Here is an 18,158-nt window from a genome sequence, read left to right as displayed (position 1 = left end):
TGTGCCAGGGGTGTCTTGCCCCCACACTATTTATTTCCAGATTGCAAGTGATACGTGTACCAAGTTTGGTTGAAAATCACTCCAGGCGTTCGAGAACAAACATACACACATACATGCATACACACATATACATACATACATACATACATACATACATACATACATTTTTATATATAGAGAGATAGTGCAAATACATTTTAAGTCTTATTCCCAGAGCTTCTTAGTAAATGCGAATACATGATGACATGATCAACCTTGAGAGACAGACAAAAATATGCAATACAAAATTATTAATAAAGCAAAATATTACCTTTACTCTTGTTCTTAACTTGCAATGACTTAGGAAGATCAAAGGCCTTTATTATCATTTTCACATCGTTCATTCTTTCCTTGACCTTCTCCTTGTGAGCAGTGAGGTGGCAGGTGAGGAAGAGGAAGGAGGTTCCAAACAGCATGAAGCTGATGGCCACGGCTCCTTTTGTTTTGAACGCAGTCCCAGCACGTGTGCTCAAGTTAGCTTCCTCTGGTTCTGAAATCCAAAGAAAATACCATATTTACTCATGCATAATATGTACATTTTTGCAAAATTTTTGCCCCAAATACTGTGGTGGGTATTATGCATGCAATAATTTCGACAGACAACATGAAACCACATATGTTTCCACTATGCCACTGTGTATAACGCATGTATATCAACAGGCACAAATATAAATTACCAGGTAGAGTTTCTTGAGCAATGATGATAAAAAACATATAAAAGTTAAAGGGCCATTTCCCACAATTCTTCACTTTGTAACGGAACATTCTGTGACGAGAAAAGCAGCACCATTCTGGCAGAACTCGAGCATGTACCTCCCGCCACATGGGATGCATACCAGTGGTATTTGTTGGGCAAGAAATAATAGAAAATAACTTCCTGAATGCTGGAAATCCATAACGTAATTTTGATCTTGTTTTCTACAACAACAAAATAAATAAGGTGGTTACAGAAGTCAAAGCTTTTGGATGCTAAACACAGTGAAGGGAGAGGGGAGGAGGTGGTGTCTGTTGGTGACTCATTGTATACACAAGATGATATTCTCCTCTTGGTTCAGATAGCAACAGCATTGATTGATTTGTTGTTTTAAGTCAACTTTATGCACAGTAAGGTTAATCGGGACTGGACCTACAGTTTAAAGTGGGACCTGAACCACTTGTGCTTCCACCAGGTATCAAACCCGGGACTCCTTGATTACAAGGCGACGATGCTACCACTGCCCCATCAGGGAGGCCCTAGATAGCAACAGGAGACTCACTGAATAGATATAATGCAATTTGCTCTTGATCAGCATAGCAACAGCTTTACGATCTACAAATAAGAAAGCAATTTCCTGAGCCTGAATTGTACTGCGCATTATATACGAGATGTAACTGTTTGCTGCTTTCTAACAATAAAAGCCAGCAGGTGCATTATACACACGTAAATATAGTATCTATGAAACAACTATTGATTTTGATTGATTGATTGATTGATTTGGTGTTTTAAGTTCACTTTATGCACAGTAAGGCTAATCGGGACTGGACCTACAGTTTCAAGTGGGATCCGAACCACTATGTGCCTCCGCCGGGTATCGAACCCGGGACCGATATGAAACAATGATATAAAGTGTGCTTTTCTCTATTGTCTTTGTCATAGTTGCACATGGATATATTTGATATGCTAATCCACATAGCAGTCTGTACAGTTTTCAAGAGGGAGAGAAAACCAAGAAGAGTTAGCAAAAACTGTCTTTTTTTCAGTCTTTGTCTCTTACAAATTAAACTGCCTTTTTTAGGGGAAATAATGGAAAATTTGGCTCTTTCCTCGTCATTTCTGGACATCCTTTTCAGTTGTAGCCTCAAATTGGGCTAATGCTATATTTTGCAACGTAGCAGTCAAGAGATATATTTTTTGACCATTTCTTCTGGTTTTTCTATTTTGTTTCGCCATCTTTTAGTGCACAGCAAGTTTAAATGATGAAGTCATACAATTAGTCATGATGGCAGAGGACAGGTGTGCAAGAGACGGACAGGACAAAAAACCTTGCCATCAGTCTAAAGCACTTACTACTCTCCAGCAAACAAAAATAGGTAACTAAATAAAAAGCTCTTACAACTAAATTATACATTATTTGAATATTATTTTTGGACATGTTAGTATTTACCCCCCACCCCCCAGAGAACATTTCTGATTGAATTTTATAAAATGGCAGTTCAGCATCACTCAATACAGAGCAAACTCCTTAATTAAAACCAAACTGGGGGCAGGCCACTAGCACGAAAATAAAATAGGTCTGTTAAAAACTTCCTTACACAACTTTTAAAACATCATTACTTAACAGGAACTAAAACTGTACTATCTCTGACGACTAAAATATTCTTACCTATTAAAAGCTGAGACTGTAAAGGAGTTGGGGTCATTCCATGCCAAACGATCCAATGATGGTTGCATGACCATTTCAGAAAAAAAATTTAGTACATACGTTTGTACATGTTTCTAGATAACAAAACAAATGTTCAAAAAAAATATTGTCTTTAGTTCTCCTAGGGCAGCCATTTCTCTAACATGGTGTATGGCTTTTTTTGCTCATGTAGCAGTATACAGAAACCTTAATATCTCAAAAACCAATACAGCTAGAGACCTGAAACAAAATTCATTTTGTAGCTAATGAAGTATACTTCCTATGATATTCAAGTATGTTTTGCTTAAAATTGCATCGCAAGTACGAAAATTATGGTGGAATTTGGAATAACAATATTTAAAAAATTGTACTTTTAAGCCCGATTTTTTGAATGAAGGGGTTTAATCTAAGGCTTGATCTTTTTTTCACGTGTAGACCTGACTGCAGGGTGTCTCTTAATAAAATATCAGTGCTTAGAAATGCAACCCTTTTTTTGACAGTTTTCGGGGTTAAATATCTCAGTAAAAATCTCAACTTTTAGATTCAACTCGTTTTGGTCAATATGAGGTAACATATGTCACCTAATTTCTAACGTTGTAAAGTAAGATTAAACAACATCCCATACTTAGAATAATGAAGTCTTTTCTTTTTTAAATTTGGGTTAAATAAAGCCTCAGAAAATATAGTAACATAAGGTTTTAATACTTGACTTAACAGAAATTGAAATTATAAGGTATGACAATTGAAAATCTGCGAAATCTCATTGCAAAAGATTTGATTTATTAGGTACCCATGACCAGTTGGTGTTGTCAGCTCCAGTTCCCTATTCATTCTCTTTGTCAAATCAGGCAGAATTCTTTGTTCTTTCACTAAGTTCCTCAGTAAATTATCAGAAACCTTCAGTTCATTACATATATTTTTTCTTGACCAAGTGGTAGAAATCAAACTGATGATTCTGACCTTTTCAATATTAGTTATTGCTAATTTACATTTTTCTTCTTATAATTTCCATTATATGATTGTACTGGCCACGCAAAGGATTGTCACACGGCCGCCATGTATGAGCCCATGCTGTAAAAATGGGTTGCATTTCTAAGCACTGATATTTTATTTACACACACCTGGCAGGCAGGTCTGCACATGAAAAAAAAAAATCAGGCCTTAGACTAAACCCCTTCATTGAAAAAAATCGGGCTTGAAAATACAATTTTTTAACTATTGTTACCCCAATTTCCACCATAATTTTCGTACTTGTGATGCAATTTTAAGCAAAACATACTGAAATATCATAGAAAGTATCCTTCATTAGCTACAAAATTAATTTTGTTTCAGGTCTCTAGCTCTAATGGTCTTTGAGATATTAAGGTTTTTGTATACTGCTACATAAGCAAAAAAAGCCATACGCCATGTTGGAAAAATGCCTGCCCCAGGAGAACCAAAGATAATATTACTTTTTGAACATTGGTTTTGATATCTAGAAACATGTATAAACGTATGTACTAAAAATGAGTTTTTTCTAAAATGGTCATGCAACCATTAGTTTAAAATTGGTTCATTTGACATGGAATGACCCGTTAGGGACCATGATAAAATTCAAGTATAATTCCCAGTTCAAGGAGAACTTTCCATACTTCAAGGGCCCGAAAGCAGGTGTTTTCTCTATTTCAACCTTAAAGTATTATTGCCTCTCACCACCCCAACACACAAATAATTAACAATATAAGAATCTGTGTGATTCAAATGTATCCAAAAAATCTAATTCAATTAAATTAAACAGTGTATATACTATTTAAAATATTCAATTTAAGGTGCAGAGTTTACATTTGCCATTTCACATACTCAGACTCGAAATACATCTACAAACGCAAGTCACAAATGTGATATAATGATCTAATTTAATTCTACGAGAATTTTGTTTCATTTTCCACGCAACTTCCATTTTCCTTCCTCGATAAAAATAAAACCTAAACTGTGAAAAACGTGCCTCAGGGCATTTGCAAATGTATGAATTCATTTAGATTAATAAAAGTAGCAATTTTTAATGTCTACGGAGAAAAATTCAAGTAGAATTCATGCAAAATTCCCGGAGCCAATAATTCACGCATAATTCCTGGAATTTAAGGAATTCCCGTTGCAGAATTGCAGTTACCAGAGTGTACTATGTGGATGCCTTACCAGAAGGTTACCCATTTCACATCAAGAAAACATTTCTGCTTCCCTGTGCCCTACTACCAATTATTTCTAGCATTGTTGCTGCATGCAGCTTGAAAAATATTACAGTAAAACTTCTCAATAACGGACAGGCCTGGGAGAAAAATAAATGTCCATTATTAAGAAGTGTTTGCTATTCAGAAAAAAGTGTAGGATGTTACACAATAGGACAGTACGTACTTTACGAACATAATGTTTTTTTTTCATACATTCAAGGAACAAAATACAGGCATGTTGTTGCCACGAGCACAACAAAACCATTCAAATGTTAAGTTGTCAACTTTCAAGCCCGGTGTATTGGGAAATGAGCATTTACCAGAAAGATTTTCGTTTCCAGTCCACAATTTAAGGATGTCACTTTTGTTTCTTAAAATGTCACTGATCTGTGTTTTTCCAACACCAAACCACACGGCCATTTCTCGAACACTAAGTTTCTCTTTCTTGCAGACGTTGATGACTTCAACTTTCTCCTTTAAAGTCAGTCGTTTGCATTTCTGCGACATCGTAGCAGAAGTGTCGCACACTTCTCAAGATAACCACAAAGAATACTGTCTGTCTGCACTTTTAAAAAGAAATACGTTCGGTGTAACATGAAACATTCCACGCTAGTTTGAAATACTGCCCACTGTTGTGTCGAATTTCAGGAATTGGGACTGTTTTCTTTCAGGTTGTCCGTTATTAAGAAGTTTTATTTGCATTGGGGAGGTAGTTTTCAGTGTCCGCGTCTGTTATTAACAATGTCTGTTATTGAGAAGTAATATTGCCATTAAACTCCATGTATTTCTGCCAGGGAATTTAAAAATGTCTGTAATTTAGAGGTGTCCATTAGGAGAAGTTTTACTGTAATATGAAATTATTAGACTAACTAACTAACTAACTAACTCCCTAGCCTTCTTAAACCCGAAGGTTCATGGCTGCAGCAACACAGGCCTTCCATCTTTCCCTATCTTGAGCAAGTTCTATATACTCTTTTCCATCCCTACCGATTTCCCTTAGGTCCATCTCAACGTTGTCCCTCCATCTTCGTCTTGGCCTTCCTACAGGTCTCTTACCATCAGGTTTCCCAACAACAATCCTGTAAACTCCTCTTTCCTCTCCCATTCGTGCCACATGGCCTGCCCACCTAAGTCTTCTTGATTTAATTATTCTAATAATATCTGGACATGAATACAAATTATGTACTTCTAAATTATGTAACCTCCTCCACTCACCTGTCTCCTCATCCCTTTTAGGTCCAAATATTCTCCTAAGGATGTTATTTTCAAATACTCTCAATTTATGTTCCTCTTTCAATGTAAGGGACCAAGTTTCACACCCATATAATACTACAGGCAAAATCACTGTTTTGTATATTTTAACTTTTAGTTTCTTAGATATTAAACGAGAAGATAAAAGTTTATGAAGAGAGAAGTAACATGCATTTCCTGAATTAAGCCTACTTTTTATTTCCTCTTTAATATAATTTTCACTTGTTAATATTACTCCTAAGTATTTGAATTTGGAAACTGGTTCAAACGAGTTGTTATCAATAATTAGATTTTGATTATTACCTAACACTTGGTTTCGGCCTGTAAGCATATATTTAGTTTTCTCTTTGTTAACTTCCAAACCTATCTCTTTAGCAGTTTTGAAAAATATTTTAGCATTATTCTTAATTGTATTCACATCATCCCCCAGTAAGATGATGCCTCAGAAAATACAAGGGTTGGATAAAAAGTAATGGCAACACTGCTGTCCCGTGAAAGGGGCGAGTTACAGCACCACAACCGTTTCGTGGTTGATAAAGGAATGTCAGACGAGGAAGTATAGTGAGTGGGAGCGATTGTATGTTATTCAGTCAAAAACAGCAGTGCTCTGAAGCAGAGGACAAGAGTGCAAGCACCCTAACAATATGTTTAGGCAAGAAGAACAACGTCTCTTAGGCTGGCGGTCAACGCAGCCTACTACTGCATCTTCTTGCAACAACAGCTTCGTCTCGCATTAAGAAGGAAGTGACGGCACGTTCTGGCACGGTGTCCCATCATCCTGCTTGACAATGCAACGTGTCACACTGCGAACAATGTGACGGCTCTCCTGCATAACCGGTAGTGGGAGGTACCGGAACATCCGCCGTATTCACCGGTATGAGACTGTGTAATTACGACCTTTTTGCCAAAATGAAGGAACCACTGGGCAGGAAGCACAACGACACACGCGAAGCCATCATAACGTGCTATAGGGCGGTCACTGCGGGACATCGACAGAGATGGACGTGCTGACGGTGTACGACGCCTTCCATACGTGTGGCAGAAGGTCGTAGGGATGGGGGGCGATTACATTGAAGGAATGTAACACGTGCTCCTCTGCCAATACAGTCAAGTAGCAATTATACCAGTGTTGCCATTACTTTTTATCCAACCCTTGTAATTAAGAGGTTTTTTATTCGCACTAAGTAACAAAAATACACATTACGTGAATGTGTTGATATGTGTTATAAGTTTATTATTATAAAAAGGTGACAATATTGTCTCCTCAATTTAATTATTCAAGAATTATCAAATTTTGGTCAGTTTGGGTCTAAATATTGTGTAACAAATACCCTAAAAGTAACCTTTACTCTCTCTTAGGTGGAAAATTACGGATACACCTCTGGCAGTAACAACTTGTACAAAATTTATAATTTCATCTGATTCCTTAATAGAGACAGTATGCCCTAAAATTTTGAAAAACTAGAACATTTAGGACCTTGTATAGGCTCAAGTATCACAAAAAATGGCTAGATGGAACTTTCAACACATAAATTGGACAAATATTTTCACTTTAATTTTTTGCACAATTTGAAAAATTATTAATTATTTGTTACACTAGGGACTTTGACACAACATTTCATGAGCACTGAAGTATTTGAGGTTCTTAAAAATAGTACAGTCGTTGACCATTTAGTGAAACTGCCCAAATGTTGAAATACAAATATGTAGCTTCTTTCTAGATTTAGAAATGCTTTATTCATGGGCGAAGTTCAGCCTGTGGCTACTCTACTACTTTCTAAGCCAAAGCTTATTCCAAACACCTGTTTCCACAGGTTAACACAGAGTGTAAATGAAGCATGCAGGTCTTCAAGGGATATTTGCAATTTTAAATTGGACCCAAATTAAATACAGAATCATGATTAAATTTTTTACATGTGTTGCAATCAAGTGCATGATATACCTGAGCAGAACCATATGAGATCCCTCCTCATGAACACAGCGAGGTGTAAAGTTCCTAGGGAGGTCGAGCAGAAGAGAACATGTGAGGGACCTAATGTTTCCTGAATTCGCACCTCCCACTCAGTTTTCTCCGGAATGGTTTCCTGTGTCCCAATCGTGAAAATATCCGGAACATGTTCAAGGCAGTCGGGTAATACAAAATCGTTCAGCTCCTTAGGTGGCAACTATGGAAAAGAGGAAGAGAAATATAATGTACCTGCTATATTTTACATATAGTGGAAGATCGATTTTATGCTTTATTATTTTTTTTTTTACTGCACAGTCTGCTGAAAAACATAAAATCGAGGTTCCACTGCACCTATCTCCTCAAAAATTTGTTGTTTTTTATATACAATTCTGGCATGCATTATTCTCTCTGCGCACAACAATTGATGCAGTCAAAATACTGTGCACAAAAGCTATAATACATACCACAAGCTTAACATTGCCAAAAAGTTCACGGTATTCACCCACAAAATGTATCTAATAAAGTGTTACTGTTCGAAGTTAAGTCACTCTTGAAGTACTGCCTCTTTGCAGACCTCCACTTGTTCAGTGGGTCCTGCCATTGCTTGAAGCACATTTTGGAATTTCTCTCTTTGAATGGACTGGAAACACTTTCATATCTTCAATTGTTTGGAATTGTTCACTTCACAGCCCCATCTTGAGAGTAGGAAACAGTGAAAAATCTACAAGTGCAATATCAGGTGAGCATTGTCTGAAAGTTGATGTAAGACCAATGCTCAAATTGCATTCTTTTTTTAGCTATACCAATTCTAACACTACAGGGTCTGTATAAAAAGTAATGAGACCAAATTCGGGAAAAAAATGTATTGAAGATATCGCTACAAATCATTAAAATGCTTCAAAATAGGACCCTTGGGCATCGACACACTTCTGCCATCGAGTTTTCCATGCTTGGAAGGCACCCTGGAAGTCCTTTTCCGGAATGTCCTTCAAGCAGCACATCGAAGCCGCTTTGCCCTCTGCTACGGTCCCATGGCGGTGTCCTTTGAGGGCTGTCTTCACTCGGGGGAACAGGAAAAAGTCCATACTCAAAAACCTACGTTTCATCCCCGGTGATCACGTTCTTCAAAAACTCAGGGTCTGTTTGAACGTGCACTGCAAAACATCCTCGGAAACAAGCACACGGTTTTGCCTTTGGTCGTCTGACAAAACTTTCGGGACGAGCTTGGCACAGATTTTTCTCATTTGCAAATCCTCAGTAATGATGGTGTGCACAGTCATTTTATCAATTCCTACGCGGTCTGCAATCATTCGAACACTTAACCGCCAGTCTGAGTTCAACACATCACGCACACGTTGCACTTTGTCCTCTGTTCTGCTCGTGGACGGGCGTCCTGTGCGGGATTCATCTTCCACACTCTCTCGACCATCTTTGAAGCACTTGTGCCATCTCAAAACAGCAGCTTTTGATAGGCTTTCACTCCCGAACACTTGCTGGATCATGGCCAATGTCTCCATAGCCGATTTTCCGAGTCCCACACAGAATTTAATGGTGTAGCGCTGTTCGATGGCACGTTGCATTTTTAAGCTTCGGTCGAGCCTATAGACAGGGGTCCACTTAAACCATGATACGAACTGCACGGAAGCTCGTAAGTGACTGACTCTAGGTGCACTTTGAAGCTTACTTCCCCTCCATTGAACCCACCTAGAGTGAGTACACTGCGACGTACAGTCGCATAAAAAAAATGGTCTCATTACTTTTTATACAGACCCTGTATGTCTCGAAAGAGCACCTCCTCTCTCGTCTTAAGGTGAACAAATTTTCTTCTTGCCGACGGTGGAGTCCAAACTACAACAAATCTCCTCTCTCAAAATAGTATAGTATAACATTAAAAAAGTAGACAATAGATAATCTAATAATACTGCATGCCAAAAATAATAATGATGATTCTTATTATTATTACTACGAAATACCATTACCTGACCATGCATATTCCAGGTGCCAATAAATATTTGAACCTCCCGGGTTGGAAATGCTTTCTCCAGCTCAGAAGGTCCGAGGAGAGACGTCGAAGCAATGCGGCCCTGGAGGTAGTTCCTGGAGAAAAGCAGGGTCAGTAAATTTCTAATTTTCATCCCTCCAAAAAATGAAAAATTGTTACATGATTTCTTGCATGAGCCACTCAATGACAGATTATCCTGGGTTATCCACTCTACTACCTTTGATGTGGATGAAATTTGGTACATGGTACTGTATTTTTAGACAAATAAGAAATTGTATTTTTTTGTAATATTTACCAAAGTTTGGAATTTAGAGTCATTTAAAATTTTCTACCTAGTATAAACAATTATTAAAAAAATATTTTGAAATTCATATACTCATTCACAATTTCATGAAGATTCCAAACGTCACGTGTAAGCAAGGTAGGTAAAGTTTCCCGTGCTTATAACACCGTGCCATGAAGGCACATTTAGGGGATGTGGGAATAGGACCCCACACACTCTCCGTGTCTGCCATTTTGAGGTGATGTGATCAGCACCATGCTCTGGCCACCTTTACACCCCCTCAGGGTTGACTCGAGGTACACATTGATTGAAGGCTGGGTGAGCCCTAGAGCCACTTTATGCAGGAACAAGGCCGGTTCCAACCTTAGATCCCTGGAAATTGAACCCAGGTCTCCTGTGTGTAAGGTGACCAGACCCATACATTTAGAAAAGAGGACAGAGCATGGCGAAAAAGGAGGACAAAGTCATAAAAGAGAGGACACCGCAAAAAATGGATATATATTTGCCATTACTCATAATTTAATCAATATACAAAAATCTTACCAACATTTTGCTCACAGATGATTTTCAGAAGATCTCTTTCAAGAACTTCATCTTACCTTTAAGCAAAGAAAGCAATCTCCTAATCTGTTTTTTTTTTAACAAATTACAAAGTATATCTATAACTTGAAGCACAGAATTTTAATCCTTTTCTAATTCTTGGATATTAGACTGAAATATCTCCACAAGTGAATGCAAATGTAACAAGTAAGATTCGCTTAACTTATTCCGAAAAGCCAAATTAAAATTTTAGGAAGTTTGGATTGGGTAGAGAAATATGATTTCAATCAAACGAATATTTCTAGCACTCTTTCAACAGCAGGGGAAAGTGGCAACCACCTTACACTTTACCCCATATTCGTTTCTTCCATCCTTTAAAACTAGATATTTTGTTTCGCTTCGTTATTTTATAGTAAATATTACTTAATAATCAAAATTCTCACTACGCATTTCTGTATCGCGTATGTATAACTCGAAAAGGAACTGGCCGACCTCTGTGTTGGAGTGGTTAGCACACCGTGCCACAACGCCAGAGGCCTTCGAATCCCGGCCTGGACATGGGTGTCCTTCATCGAAATCATCATATCATCGCTCATACTCATCTTCGCGATTAGCCAAAAGTGGCAAAAAACGATATCAATCAACCGAAAAGGAACTGCACAGACTACATGCGTTCCAGCAGTCTCAGCGCTTAATAGTAATGACTGGGGTGTGGAAATTTGCCTATTTGCCTTTTTTATTCCTTTGTAGTAAACCAAAGGCTTTCATGTTTAAACTTTAAAGTTCGTTTCATGGAGTTTCTATTCCGAAAACACATTTTTATAGTGCCTATAAATTCCTATTTTGATGGTTAGTGCCTATTTTGCTTAATCGTGCCAAAAAATGGATATTCTGCAATTTTTGCATCCTTCACCTTTTCCTTACGTGCATTTGGCTTTCCCTATATTGAAAGATGTAAGGCTTTGTTGACGTTGTACTGACTGAAATCTGAAATTCGCCAGATTTGATGGTCTGAATTGGAACATTGTTTTAAATATTTTTTTTGTTAAAATGGTGGAAATTGTTTATTCATCATTTGTTCAAATTCACAGTCGTTAGCACAAGCTCTTTTTGTGAGAATTACTTTAACAGACGATTCCCCGCAAATGTGAATTTCGACCAAAAGAGTATTATAGTATGTTAATCGCTAGCGCACTTTTATGTATAAACTGAAGTGCTAAAAACAGAATAACTGTGCATTGTAAGAAGAAAATTTAAATAAGTTCACATCCATTGCCTATTTTAATGTCTTTTTTTAATTTTAGGGTGCCTTTTAAGTGCCTATTTTCATGCCTTTTCTTAGTTTATGGTGTTTTAAGTGCCTATTGTCATCATTTTGGCACCTATTTGACTGCCTATTTTAGAGGTTTTTAGTGCCTTAAACACGTGCCCTACTAATGACTCAGTCGGGAAAGTGATAGTATTGAGCTCCCAGATGGTTGGTGAGCATTGCTCGAATACTTAACGTGCTCCGAGTGAAGCATTCTCTATGCAGCACATTTGCTATGGTCGATGCTATACTCTTTCCAAAAAAAGGAGGACATTTACTGATTTCTAAAAAATCCACCCGGACGCCGGACAGACACCTAAAAAGGAGGACATGTCCGGATAAAAGAGGACGTCTGGTCACCCTACCTGTGTGGCACTCAGATGTCCTACCGACTAAACCACCGTGGCTCTGAAATTCATATATTCATTCACAATTTCATGACAATTTCAAACATCATGAGTAAAAAAAATAACTGAATGTATTCAAAAGCTCGCAATTTGTGTCACAAGTTGAAAAAGTGTGTTTTCAAAAATGAAAACTTTGGCCCCACAACTGCTTACAAACTTGGACTAAGGCCGTGTCCGAAAGGTGCAAGACCGTACTTGAAGCGAGCATCCTCCGGGTATGGTCTTGGAGTGCGGTCTTCAAGTCGTGGACTGGAAGTGAAAGTCTTTCGAATTGCACTTCCACTGCAGTGCCAAATACGAACAGTAGATAGAACTGAGGACACGTTGTTTTCCTCGCGTTTTAAAGACTTGTTTATAACCATAGAAATCACATAGCATTTTCAAATGTTCGTACACATACATTTCCACACATTACACAAACTTAACCAACAACTTGCTGACCCATAACGCATATTTAACCTGTGTTGCTGGCTTTCTATCTCCGCGATTCAAAACAAATGAACAACAAGTGTGGATATCACGTGACCTAGTCACCAAGCATCTGTGCTGAGAGCTGCGTACTTGCGTGCTTCTGTTCTTGGTGCTTTCGAACTGTACTAGGTGACGTCACTTCCGTCAAAACCATACTTCAAGTATGTACTTTGAACCTTTCGGACAGAGCCTCAGTACCACTGGAATGTGCAAAGTATGCTAAAAGAAGGTAACTGTGACACTGCATCACTTACTGTCCATGGAATGTTGTTCTGAACGTCATATTCTTCACCATAGAATAAACATTCATTTATTTCTTATTATAACTAAATTAGCTCTCTAAAAACATTCATTTTTATTCCAGCACATTGATTTAAAAAAGGAAGCTATTGGTGAGAATTTTGGAAACTACTGTATGTAGGCTAATGTGCTGTGTTGAAGCCATTCAAAATAGGGGAAAGGTGTCAAACATGTGAAACGTTTTCATGTGTCCACCCTGAGAAATCAAAAAAGTGAAATTTGTAAATAAATCAGGGATAGCAAAATCATTGACTGAAGATTGGCAAGGGAGATAATACTGAGATGTGGCAAGAAATTACGGAGAATGCACAAGACTGCTAATAGTGCATGCAGTCAAAATAGGAAAAATAAGGGAACTAATTCATAACAAGCTGAAATTTGGTACATAGCGTCTTGATAGCATTAATAACAACATACCAGACGTTCTCGGCGATCACCCGTACGCTAAGGGCACAAAAAGTTTTCACAAAATACGGAAACTATAATTCATAACAAGCTGAAATTTGGTACAGAACATCTTAGTAACATTAATAATAACATATCAAAAGTCTAGCACTTTACAGTTGCATGATGCATGCGTACATGCTATGCAATTATTAGCTTGTAAGTTACACTGGTCAACACTTATTTAAATACAACTACAAATGAGTTGCTATATTTTCGAATGATCTCGAAGCGCCACAGTTACAAGATGATATAGATGATACAGCACTGCTTTGAAGGACCAGCACATAAATATTAGATTTGTCTGTGTTTTAGCCAATCACAATTAAATTCTTCATTCTGAGCACAGTTTCACCTTCTTTAATAAGAGCCATGATCACATGCTACCACAACCTACTACTAACTGAATGTAAACAAATGAAGTGGCCGGCCATCTTGGATGCGACACTAGCACTGAAGTGGTAATTTTAATCATATATAGGGTTAGAACTGAAATTGATGAGTAATAGTTTGATCCTGATATGTTTATATTGGAAGAGTACCAATTGGTCTAATCCATACCAATTATCATATATAGGGCTCGGAAGTTGAGGAAATATCCTCTTTTTTCCTAGTGTCTGAAGACGTGGCCCAACATAATGTATTTTCATGTTGGGTCATTGTAGGCCAGAAAAATGTGGTTTTTATTTGTCCTTTTTTGCCTTTTTTTGGCTTATTGGTCCTTTTTTAGCCTTTTTATAGGTCTTAACTGCTTTTTTTTTGCAACTTCACCTTCTATCAACTATGTTTTTACTGCCCATTCTCAATTCGAATCATCAGATCATCACCATGACCTCTTAAACATCCTTTCTGTAGTAAATAAATAAATAAATATATTTGAACCATCCCTGAAACGAGAGAAAAACATTTTTGGACGACTGAAGCAGGTACGGTACAAGTCCTTTAACCGTAACTTGTCTGGAAGGTCGCGCTGTAAGTGGCAACTTTCTCTTGTTTTGAAGCTTTCAGCACGGTGTATACGACCATATATAAATACACATTAAATATGTAATTAAAACTGAAGTTATTAATTAATTTGGATCACATTTATACATCCTTTTTTCATTTTAAGGTCCTTTTTGGCAATTTATAGGTCTTCAACTTCCGAGCGCTAATCATATACAATGCTACAAATACTAAATTAAAAAACAGAGATTACGTACCTCTCTCGAGCTTTCTGTGTGGGAATGACATGCAGAACCCTGGCTGCAAGCAATGATTGCCTTGCTAGATTGTCCATGGTAGGAGTACTGGTCCTTGCATAAGTGCCTGGAACATCGGCACTTCTAGAATCTTTCCTGCTTACATTACTTCCTCTTTTGGTAGAGGAAGAGGGCTGACTAGTCACTACATCTTCTAACACTTCACACATTTCCTCCCTACTTTTCTCCGACGAACCATTACTTGTAACACTGTGGTAATCTTCACACAAATCGTTATCACTTTTACTGGTTTTAAGCAGGCAATCATCCGAGCCTCTAGAAAAAATAGATTGGGTCGATGAGTATTTACGATCACTCCTAGTAAGCATCTGTCGCCGACTGACACGTGCTCTTGACGATAACCCATTTGTAGATGGAGAAGACACTGGGGATTCTGGGACTATACTATTCAAACTACAACTCGCGTGACTAGAATTCTTATTTACTACAACTTCCACTTCGACTGGTAAAACTTTTTCACTATGGCCATAGCCTGAAGCACTTTCAGTACTACACTGCGGTTTATCCACGTTAGTTTCTTGACCCTGACTAGAATGTGCACACAACTTCTCCTTATTTCCACTTGTAGGTTCACTTTCGCCTAACTTGCTGTCAACTACTTTGGTTCGATCAGGCTTATTGCTTGTCACATTCTCTAACAATGGCTGCACTGATGAACTACAGGTCTTGTTCTCCGGAACGATCTCTTCTGGTGCACTTGGCAAAGAACACACTTCCTTGCCTGCCGGAAAAACTTCAGCCGAAGGGAGTACGCCTTCCTCTTCACTCGCACTGGAGCTCTTTTTCCGCATAACCAGTTTGGACAGGGACTTCTTCTTTTGCCTTGAAGTTGGGGAAATTTGCTGGGCCACAGATTTTGTCTTTGGGGTGCCATCTTCATTATTTATCATCTCTAATCATAGCATCATCACAGAGTATCTGCAAATAATAATAATAACAATAATAATACACTACATCAAGATTAATTCATTTTGAGTTTTTTTACTTTTAACCACTGTATTAAATCTTTACTCATTCTGTCTACGTCCTCAGAGTAGTATGTTATATCTAATAAATAATTTGTTCAGTCCCTGGACACATGATGTGTTTGGAGACGGTGTCTATATTTTGGAATATACAATCTGTTGCCTTAGAGGATTATTTTCAGTTGAAAAACGCTCCACCTCATCTGCTGGTCACTTTACAGATACATTTCCAAACTTGCATTGGCTAGTAAGCATACAAACGAGGATCAGTGTAGCACACACACTGGGAGAACTGTATGCCCACAACCATTCAGGGACTGACAGTTGCATGTAAGCGGTATTCAAGGAGCTTCTGACAAGGAGGAGCCTGGGCCACCGCATTATAATCCTCCCTGGCACTTTACACATAAAACCAGGTCTTGATGTGACCACCAGATGAGGTGGAGCCTCGGCCACTGAAAATAATCCTTCAAGGCAACAGATTTTATACTCCATATATAGAAGCCATCCCCAAACACATCATGTGTCCAGGTACTGAACAAATGATTTATTAGAGATAACACACTACCCTGAGGATGGATACAGAATAAGTCTCCGAAACGTAGGTACATAAAGATTTAATACAGTGGTTAACAGTAAATAAAAACTCAAAATGACTACATCAAGGCTATCTACAAACCACTATCACTGTCTTGGTGGCTGAGTACTTTGAATACTGACTTCACAATCTTGTTATTGACAGTCCAAAGTCCGAGTCCTGACATAGGTTTCATTGAGTATCCATTAACCTAAACAGGCTGCAAAGTAACATACAATAACAATACTTCAATACAAACCACTATCAAAAATCTGGAGCTTACTACACAATGTCAAGGATATCTAGCTAAGGAATCGGAATTCACCGTATTACAGCCTACATCAGACAAACACAGAGAACAGTTGAATAATGCTATATGCAGAGGTGTTGTGTGCATGTAACCGGTGTTAAGAAGCTGCTTCAATAACATAAATAAATAATAATAATAATAAAAAATGTGTTCCCGTGTTTTGAAACCACATCATGGGAGTGTGGAGTTAGGACCCCACACTTTCTTCATCACTGCCGAAGCTGGGGGTGACGTGATCAGCACCTTTACCACCCAGAGTTTCCTCCAGGTACCCACTTTATGCGATGCTGGGTGGATGCCGGAGCCGCTTGAACAGGTGGAAAAAATCCCAGTTCTCTTGCATGGTACTCAGATGCCCTAATGACTGAGCTACAACATTTTTAATTATATTAACCAACAGCATTGCCGTAGAGTAGATATTGCAGACGCAGAGGAAATTTCTTCTGCAGCTGACAGAAGTGAAGAGGGAGGCTGCTTCCGCTATCCTGAAGTGGTAACAAGAGGAGGGGGTGCTAATCCAAGGGAACAGCAGGGGAAGACTTTGGGGCAAAGTGTGCTACAGGGTTATTCATATGCCTGTTAAGGGGACCCTGTTATCTTTCAGAGCTGATGGAAACAGGCCAGTGTTGAAACATTGGATTGGCAAAAAGGAGCTAAATCCCACCTAAAATGGGGATACTATTTATCTGAAGCAACTAGAGCTAGAAGGCAAAGCCACGGCTGGATTTAACTACAACTGAGTTAACTGTCGTCTGCTCACCACACAAACACCAAACTGACCTCAGAAATGTGGTTCTTCTTCCTCTTTCCACCTGAATTGCAAAGAAACGGAGATGAAGAATTGACAAGGTTCAACCACTAGTCATTAGATTTTCACGGTAACTGTCTCAAGGGTCATAGTTCTTTCTAAGCATGTTTGTGGGTAAATCACTTAGCTTAGCATGTTGAAAAAAAAATCTAGATTGTTAAGGGTAACAGTATGGCATAGGGAAAACACATTTCACTCGTTCATTTCGTCATTTTTTACATTCGTACTTACCTATTATGCATTGCGAAACATTGTTTAAGGTGGGATTTTGCTTCTTTCACGAAAATAGTTTCAATTTTCCACATATCGAGTAATTATTGTTCGTTCCTCTCACACACAATATGGCGGAAAAATCTTGACTAGCGTTGTTGATGATCAGTGGGTTTGCAGTGTTGCAACCTTCTTCACCGGAAAATACCTACTTTCGTGTTACTCATTTTGTATTTTTTCCCGGGTTCGAAAACCCCAAGAACCATGCACGAATAGCCCCACAAACCAATCATAAATAGCCCCATGAACCATGCATGTGTAGCCCCACACACCATTCTAATAGCCCCACCAACCATGCACGGATAGCCCCACGAAACATGCAGGGATAGCCCCACAAACCATGAACGCAACGTTAGGTTAGGTTCTGTTACGTTAGGCAAACAT

General features: G+C 38.3%; 1 protein-coding gene across 2 annotated transcripts in view; it reads right to left on the bottom strand.

The window, feature by feature from the left end:
- The window catches only part of INPP5E (Inositol-3-phosphate synthase), a 77,393-nt gene that overhangs the window by 39,768 nt on the left and 19,467 nt on the right, over positions 1 to 18,158 (bottom strand). For both annotated transcript variants that reach the window (XM_083144101.1, XM_083144102.1), the window contains exons 2-5: positions 14,785 to 15,762; positions 9,806 to 9,923; positions 7,821 to 8,043; positions 311 to 529 (exon numbers count right to left, since the gene is read on the bottom strand). In XM_083144101.1, the coding sequence (XP_083000227.1) occupies positions 311 to 529; positions 7,821 to 8,043; positions 9,806 to 9,923; positions 14,785 to 15,734 (1,510 nt within the window). In that variant the 5' untranslated portion in view covers positions 15,735 to 15,762. The remainder of the gene's footprint in view (positions 1 to 310; positions 530 to 7,820; positions 8,044 to 9,805; positions 9,924 to 14,784; positions 15,763 to 18,158) is intronic.

Source organism: Lepisma saccharinum, chromosome 22 (genome assembly GCF_977018435.1).
Source record: "Lepisma saccharinum chromosome 22, izLepSacc3.1, whole genome shotgun sequence".
NCBI classification, from domain to species: Eukaryota; Metazoa; Arthropoda; class Insecta; order Zygentoma; family Lepismatidae; genus Lepisma; species Lepisma saccharinum.
This window is presented reverse-complemented; position numbering and strand designations above follow the sequence as displayed.